This window comes from Homarus americanus, unplaced genomic scaffold, assembly GCF_018991925.1.
Source record: "Homarus americanus isolate GMGI-L3 unplaced genomic scaffold, GMGI_Hamer_2.0 scaffold44266, whole genome shotgun sequence".
Classification (NCBI taxonomy): domain Eukaryota; kingdom Metazoa; phylum Arthropoda; class Malacostraca; order Decapoda; family Nephropidae; genus Homarus; species Homarus americanus.
The window spans coordinates 17478-26514 of NW_024743756.1; the positions used below are offsets into that span (position 1 = coordinate 17478).

The 9037-nt window shown below is 41.7% G+C and overlaps 1 protein-coding gene across 1 annotated transcript; it reads left to right on the forward strand.

Annotated features, from left to right (window-relative positions):
• Positions 1–8053: 8053 nt before the first annotated feature.
• On the forward strand, positions 8054–9031 carry LOC121877508 (signaling mucin HKR1-like; the record flags this gene model as incomplete). The annotated part of the gene is made up of 1 exon (XM_042383279.1): positions 8054–9031. A coding segment is annotated over exon 1 (978 nt), but the record flags the coding sequence as incomplete, so codon positions are not given.
• Between the last annotated feature and the right edge of the window lie 6 nt (positions 9032–9037).

A 9037-nucleotide genomic window follows, 5' to 3' on the forward strand; every position in this document is an offset into this window, starting at 1 on the left:
AGGTTAAGTCATCATACTACAGGAGATAGGTCATCATACCGAAGAGATTAAGTCTTAGTACTACAGGAGATAGGTCATCATACCGAAGAGGTTAAGTCTTCGTACTACAGGAGATAGGTCATCATACTGAAGAGGTTAAGTCTTCATACTACAGGAGATAGGTCATCATACTGAAGAGGTTAAGTCTTCGTACTACAGGAGATAGGTCATCATACTGAAGAGGTTAAGTCATCATACTACAGGAGATAGGTCATCATACTGAAGAGGTTAAGACTTTGTACTACAGGAGATAGGTCATCATGCTGAAGAGGTTAAGTCTTCGTACTACAGGAGATAGGTCATCATACTGAAGAGGTTAAGACTTTGTACTACAGGAGATAGGTCATCATGCTGAAGAGGTTAAGTCTTCGTACTACAGGAGATAGGTCATCATACTGAAGAGGTTAAGTCATCATACTACAGGAGATAGGTCATCATACTGAAGAGGTTAAGACTTTGTACTACAGGAGATAGGTCATCATGCTGAAGAGGTTAAGTCTTCGTACTACAAGAGATAGGTCATCATACTGAAGAGGTTAAGTCATCATACTACAGGAGATAAGTCGTCATACTGAAGAGGTTAAGACTTTGTACTACAGGAGATAGGTCATCATACTGAAGAGGTTAAGTCATCATACTACAGGAGATAGGTCATCATACTGAAGAGGTTAAGACTTTGTACTACAGGAGATAGGTCATCATGCTGAAGAGGTTAAGTTTTCGTACTACAGGAGATAGGTCATCATACTGAAGAGGTTAAGACTTCGTACTACAGGAGATTGGTCATCATACTGAAGAGATAGGATATCATACCAAGGATGTTAAGTCATCGTACTACAGGGATTAAGCCATCCTACAGATGGGGTTAAGTGCTTGTATTCAAGAAGTTAATACATCTTACTGATTGGTAAATTCATAATACCAAAGGGGTTAAGCTCTCATAATGAAGGAGTTAAATAATAGTAATGAAAGGGTTATATTATCATATTGAATGGGGCTAAGTTATCGTTTTCAAGGGGTTAAGAGATTTTCTAAAATGGAAAAGTCATCGTACTGAAGGGGTTCGTTTACCTGAAACTACAGTAGTTTATTGTATTAAACCCACAAGACAAACTGGGACAACATCAAGGCCTAGAGAGGAGAAGGTGAGAACACTGAAAATGTGAGGCAGGTGATGGTAATGAAGAGGAGAGAGAGACAATAATGATGGTGATGACGAGGAGACAGAAATAATAATGGTGATGGTGATGAAGAGGAGAGAGAGACAATAATGATGGTGATGACGAGGAGACAGAAACATAATGATGGTGATGACGAGGAGACAGAAACAATAATGATGGTGATGACGAGGAGACATAAACAATAATGATGGTGATGACGAGGAGACATAAACAATAATGATGGTGATGACGAGGAGACAGAAACAATAATGATGGTAATGACGAGGATAATAATGGTGTGGATGAAAATAATGATGTTAATTATGACGATAATGATAGTGATGATGAGAATAAAGATGGAGATGATGACGACAATGATGTTGATGACGAGGATAATGATGATGATGAAGATAATTAGGGTGGCTATGATGATGATGATGATGATAATGATGATGATGTTGATGATGAAAAGGAAGATAATGATAGTAATGATGGGTACGATGATGGTGACGATGAGGATATAGGTGATGAGGATGAAGATAATGATTAAAAGGATGAGGATAATGATAGTAATGAGGATAATGAAGGAGATGGTGATGATGATAATGAAGATGATGATGATGATGATGAAAAGGAGGATAATGAAATTGATGAGGATAATGATGGTGGATAATAATGGTGATGATGAGGATAATAATGTTGATGATGGAGATATTGATGTTGATGATAAGGATAATGATATATATTTATAAGGAAAATTATCACCAATACGAAAACTTATACCTTTCTTCTTTCAACCAGATATTTCGAAGAATTCTCTGTCCAACGTCAGTGCTAAAGAAATTAACTCATATAAGACCAATTAAGGCTGATAAAATAAACAACAAATATTATTAGGATTTAATACACACTATTATAACACTAACACTTTAATGAGGATAATTAGACAAGAAAATAATAACATAATTACCAAAAATATCAAGAAAATTGTACTAACGACTGTTTAACCATAGATCAAACCACAAAGGCCCACTTACGCATGGCAAAGGGAGAACTGTTGTTTAGGATGGGTTTACCATTAGAAGTATAAAGGGACTGCAGGATTACAAGGCTCGTCCTGGAAGATATAGATGATAGTACTTTTAAATCCTGAATGGTGAAGGCATGGCTACTAGGTGGATGTTGTGTTCGTAATGAAACACCTTTACGGTCACAAATCTTGTGTTGTGACAACTTTATAGTGCAGCCAATATATCTAGTGTTACAGTGAGGACATGTATAACAGTGCACAACGTAACCTAACCTATCTGTAAGGGCGGAAACGATCTTCCTGCTCGTTACCGCTGCTTGCTCTCTCGAAGGCTGGTGCGACCAACACATAGGGGGGTTGGACAGAGGTGAGAACGGCAGCGGCTACCTTTTTTTTTTTTAAGGTGGGGAAAGGATGGAAGGCATGCTGGGAAGGCACAGCCAGACATGAGGGATGGAGATCACAACATATAGTCGTGGGGGAAAGGTTGGAAAAGAAGTTTAATGAGTTAAACAGAAAGGGACGACACCCCTTGTTTTACATATGACAGAGTTTGTTGGCTAACTAAGCTAACCTAGGATTTAGAATGAGGTTGCACAATGGTTATTTTAGTAGACAATGACTAGATTGATTTTACAATTACAAGTTTATTAACATCTTATACTGTATTACGTTATGGACTCACTTGATTGTGACTTGTTAAATGTGAATTTATATCATCTAAGTTTTAATCTAAGGTCGATCACTGTGGCGGACATAGATGGATCGCGGGTTGGGTTGTTGTAGTGCGGGCAGACTCCGGGGCCACCAGGCGTGGGGTCTACCTCCGTTGATGTCTTCCCCGCGTAGGTGGTCTGGGCTGTGAGGGTCGTCCAGGACCCTGTCCCAAACCTTCTTCCCTAGGCGATGGAACCTGAAGTTGAGGGCCTCTGTTTTATTTCTTAGGTGGATAGTTTCCATTGTCTCCTGGTAGGGTGGCGCTTGGCCACTGGCTGACCTCAAACACTTGTTTTGGAAACTCTGTAGTTGTTGTAGTCTAGTCTTCCCGAGTGTGACGAGTGGTATAGATGGGTACTCCAACACAGGCCTCACAAGCGCCTTGTACAGGTGAACTTGTATCTTCTCAGGCATCAATTTAAAACGTTTTAATTTGGCTGTGGCGCCTTTGGCTTTATTTAGTCTGTCCTTCATGTGGGGAATGATGCCTGTCCGAGAAATGATGAAGCCGAGCAACCTGCCTTGTTTAGAGTACTCAATCTCTTCGTCGTCGATTATCATTGGGGTCGGCTTGAATTTGGCTATGGGTATGACCTCAAATTTCGTTTTGTTTGTTTTTATTTTCCATTTATTTTCATAATCCGAGATCTCCTCTATTGCCCGAGCAGTGAGTCGCGCCATCCTTGCTGTGGACCTTCCTGGGCAGGTGACGATCTGTGTTACATCGTCGGCATACATGAAGTACTCGCTGCCGACGATTGGGGGTGGCAGGTCAGCCGTGTAGAGTGTGTAAAGGGTTGGTGAGAGACAAGAGCCCTGAGGCACGCCGCTCGATAGTGAGAATTCTTCTCCAAAATGTTCTTGAATCTTGATTTTGGCTCTGCGGTCCATAATGAAGTTGCACAGCAGGCGCGTCAGATTTTCGGGTAGCCCCAGTTGTATGATCTTATACTGCAGCCCCGCGTGCCAAACTTTGTCAAACGCCTTGCTGACGTTCCTCAGTACTATATTGCACTGCAGGCGGCCAGTCATGGCAGTGGCGATCTGCTCGTAGTCCTGAGCTATGGCGGTGGATGTGCCTTTGTACTGGCGGAAGCCGAACTGGCGGGGATTATGCACGTCTTCGTCCTCCAGATACATCCGCAATCACTTGTTGACTATTTTTTCGAGGATTTTGGCAGGTACCTCTAACAGCGATATTGGTCGAAAGTTTTCGACTTTGCTTGGAGGATTCCCTGCTTTTGGTGTGAGGCGAATAACGGCGATTTTGAACATCTTAGGGAAGTATCCAGAGGCGAGGCAGGCGTTGCATATATGAGCAAGCCTTTCTATCATGTTGTCGGGGAGTTGGGCCAGGATCTTCTTGTTAATGTGACTTTGACCAGGTGATTTGTTTTTAAACACTTTTATGACGGCTGACACATCTGCAGGAACTATGCGCTCCGTCAGGTAGCTTCCGTCCACCAGTCTAGTGAAGTCAGTCCGTGGGAGCGGCTGGAGCAGGTGCTGATGGTCCTGCAACTGACCTAAAATATCCTCCTCAAACTCCCTGTCGAAGCCCTAGCTACCCCACTGCTCGTCAAATTCTGGCTGTGATCTCATCATAGGTCCTGGACTCGTGGGCCGTTTTCCCAGACCTTCACCTATCAACTGTCAATTCTCTAGACATCAACTACTACAGCTGCCGCCACGACCGCCAGGTCCTCTCCACCGTCTGTGCCCCGGTGTTTCGTCTGCTGTATCAAGACATCGGCTGCTGTCGCTCGAGTGAGGAGTTGAACGGACGCTTCCTCCCCCCCCCCAAGAGCGGATCACTGTGTTCCAGAACCTTCCCCAGGGCCACTGCCGAAAGAAATATCTGTTCATTGTTTGATTCTATTGTTTGATTCCTTTAATTGCTGACTCCCATTAATTGTTTGCTTCCTTTAATTGTTTGCTTCCCTTAATTGTTTGACTCCATTAACTGTTTACTGCATTAATTCTTTGACTCCCGTAATTGTTACTTGATGTTTATTGAGTGGTGTCAGAGTCTTGTGTTATATTTTTATAGTAAAGAGATCACAAACGGTTGTTTGTTATTCCTCGGACAACCATGGTCCTTGACTTTCATTTATTAAGATCCTCATTAGTCTGGTAAGGGATTTCCATCCCTAAGTCCCAGGCCTTTACACTATACTAACCTAACCTATCCTAACATAATCAAATTCATATATATTATTGGTATTTTATAATAGTCAGTGCTTCTTATATGAAACAAAGCATATTTACCATTAGATTATAACACTAAAACCGAAAAGTTATTACTATTTAACAAAAACGTGAAGTACATTGAAGTCTTAATCACGCAACTATACCTATACACAATGCATATTGCTCATTTTGTGTGGCATTTCAAATAAATTCGAATAAATGATAAACTAGGAAGATACTTAGTCGCCTGGGTAAAATACTGAAGTTTTAAGAAACCTATACCACATCTTGAAGTTTTTTACCTACGCTCACTTGATGGCGAAGCCTGAGATAAGACACGCGCTATTCTACAATAGCCGGCTAATGCTTCATCTCTTTACTTATGTTCATATTGGAAGAAAGCTTCAGGAATTAATGATACATGGACTACAGACACAAGATTTATGTTAAATGATAACACAACAAACTTTGTTTGTTTGTTTTTTCAAACTATTGTGAAATTTTACTTTTGGGGGAAGAGAAGGAGACGATAGACTTTTCTAACTCCTGTTTCGGCGAATGTAGTCAATATATTATGACTTCACCAGCTTATGATAATTAATACGAAGTTTTAGTCGATAAATATCCTCTGCTGATTTGATTAATTCATTAGGAATGCGAAAATCAAGATTTGAGTGTACAAAATAGAGGATATGTTATTTTCTACGATGAAATAGTAAAATAATGTTCACGTTAACCACATGCAAATTAACAGCGTTTCCTTAAAAGCATTAAATGTGTGCGACAAAAGTATTATAATTACTTTGAAAAACCCTATATATTTTCAGCTACAGGAAATGCCTTTCTAAATCCCACTATTAATTGACTGATTCACTCACTCACTCCCTGAAAGATTTCTTCACTTCGCTTTTACACAGCTGATGACCAATTCATAATCACTCAAGACATATATTGTACTATTCAAAGATGACCTAGAATCAAGAATCTTTAGGCTGTGTTAGTGACTTAAAGGCTGCAGTGAAGAACACATAACGTAGGTGGGGCGAGGTAGCTAGAGAAATTTTCTCCAATTGCTAAATATCAGGTAAGGCGTTCATTGACCTAGCTCCGCAAAGTGAAAAAATAAAATATCATGAAAGCCTCCCAACAAGAGAAGGATTAGCACGGGTCATTGCTGGCGCTGAAAGACGGGGTGAAATCCGGATCAGTCAGTGGCGCGACACAAGATAACGGGCAAGAAGAGCAAGGACGACCGCCATCATGCCTGAGAATCTGGTATATAAGAGGTGAACAGCACACACATCCACCACACCACCTCCGGCCACCACACCGTCTTCACCCTCACGCCCACCACACCATGGCGCCCTGGACTAGCTTGGTATGTCCACCACAACCCTGACTGACTGTTGCGCTGATTCTTGCAATTACTAGCAGATGGCGATAAAAGAGATCTTAAACCTTTAATTTAAATAAATATAAACACTTACTCGCTCGTCTAGGTTATGTGACCCTGAAAGACCCCCGTCATTCTCGTGTCTCACTCTTGTTGTTGGTAAGACAACTCCATCCAGCACATAGGTTGACGGCCACGTCTTCTTACGTTTATGTTTAAGTTAATGTCTTCTAAACGTATTCCTTCATTTTCTCCCTCCCCTCCACCCTGGCTGGATGCCCTGCCAATCCCACAACCAGTGCATTCCTCGAGATCTTCACTCTTTGCTAGATGTCACACCATTAAACAACGTGATTTTCTAACTTCCTGAATACATTTATTTAATCTCTTGAGTATAACTTTTATGAATATTTTGTTTGGGGTTGCACGTACTTTAATGCTGCTATACGATAATTTAATATTTCCATGTTCATAATAATATTTGTTTGTGGTTAGTTTCACTAGCAAGCACAGTTTTCTAACGAGTTCTCCTTACTGTTATATTACCTCTTCCTGATGCCTAAATATTTTTCGGACTCTATACCCTTACTATTTACATTTACGCTTTAATACACCTCTTTACCGAGGCTTCAAGTTGTGAACTATTTGATAAATCACAAAACTTCTCTCTAGTAGTTATACACGGGCTCTTTAGTTTTTATCTCGATGTTTCATCTCTATGTTTTCGTCGTTGACCTTGATGATTTCCAATTAGACATTAGGTTGTCCGAAGGTTTGGTTGGTTTAAATTTATTTCTTGATCTTTAAGCCTTTATATATTTGTTGTCTTCGTTCTTATAGATGCAGAACATTTTGTAATATTCAGCTTGACAGTAATCTGTATAGCTACAAGATTTTAATCTGTATAACAGTTACTTCGTCTATTGGAGCAAATATTGTTTTCTGAATTTATAATTAATTAGAACATATTCAGTGTTGGTATTTGTACGTCAATCAGTGTCTGCATCTGAATGCTGATAAATGTCATCAACAATAATTGTTTTTGCTCTTATTCGTTTCATTGCTTTAATAACAGGCGCAGATAAGACTTTTCTCATATATAATCCTGATGCAGATTCTTATTAAAATAAGTTCAAAAACAAAGCTTTAACGAGATAAATGCCTATCGAGGTTCTAGAATTTCAATAAGTTCACCGACAGATTAAACAAAATGAAACTTCCAGGAATAGATATGGCTCACCGTGATCAGAACAGATATAAAATGCAATATTCATTTAAGTCTCTCGCTTTATATATGTGCTTTTATAGACAAGAATACTTGAATTTAATATAATCGTTTGGGAAAGCGCTGTTATCCGCACTAAGCGGTTAACGCTTAGTTCACTCAGCCCGTGAAAGTCGCTTACAAAATTCGCATGTGGGCATGGACGACGTTCCCAGTACTATGTTCAACACGCTGATGGAGCCTTCTGGTACGGGCTATGACTTGCCGAGGTGAAAGGAGAGCCTTCAGGGGTGCCATTCATGGGGACTGGTCAGGTAGATGAAACTTTACAGCTACAGGACCCTGAAGGCAACAATATTCACCTCCAGTATGTAGCTGATGAGGGTGGATTCCAGCCCAAGGGTGCCCATCTCCCTGTCCCGCATCCTGACTTTGCTCGTGCCCACGCTGAGGCTCGTGCTCGCCCTTCATTCACCGACCCCCTTGCTGATCCAAACGCCGATGCCTCATATGGCTTCCAGTTCGCTGAAGAAGGTCAGACACGTAGCGAACAAAGTGATTCAGACGGTAATGTGCGTGGCTCTTACACTTACACTGACGAAGAAGGTCGCACACGAACCTACACTTACACAGCCGGTCGTGGCACTGGTTTTGTTGTCGAGGGTGACGATCTACCGCAGGCACCAGAAGTTCCTGCGTCCACTCCAGCAGCGACCAGACTCTCCTCTTTTCCTGCAGCGTTCCCTTCTTCTAGTTTGCGACCTACTTCTCCAGCATCCTCTGCCTCCTTCAGAGCATCTACAGCTTCAGGAGCTCCATCTCGTCCCTTCAGCACACCTTCAGGTACCCCAGCAGGGCCCGTGTCTTTCCAAAGAAGTACTGGAAGCTCAGATCCTTCTTATTCTTTTTCCTTCGACGCTGGTGATCACTCACGTTCTGAGTCTGCTGACGCTAACCTCAATGTTGATGGAAAATTTTCTTTCGTGGCTGACGACGGTGTCAGACGCAGTGTCACTTACGAAGCTGGAAGTGACACGGGATTCCTGGCTCGAGGCGATCACCTTCCACGAGCACCACAGTCACACTCCGAGTCTCAAACTACATCATCTGCATTTTCATCATCACAAACCCCTTACCGCAGTCCATCAGCGTCCCTACCTTCTTCCGTCTCTAGCACCCCAACTTTCTCTCGCTCACCATCTGCTCCACGTCTTCCCGGCTTCACAAGCTCACAAACTCAGTACAGCTCCCCGTCCTCACGTCCCTCAGCACGCCCATACACA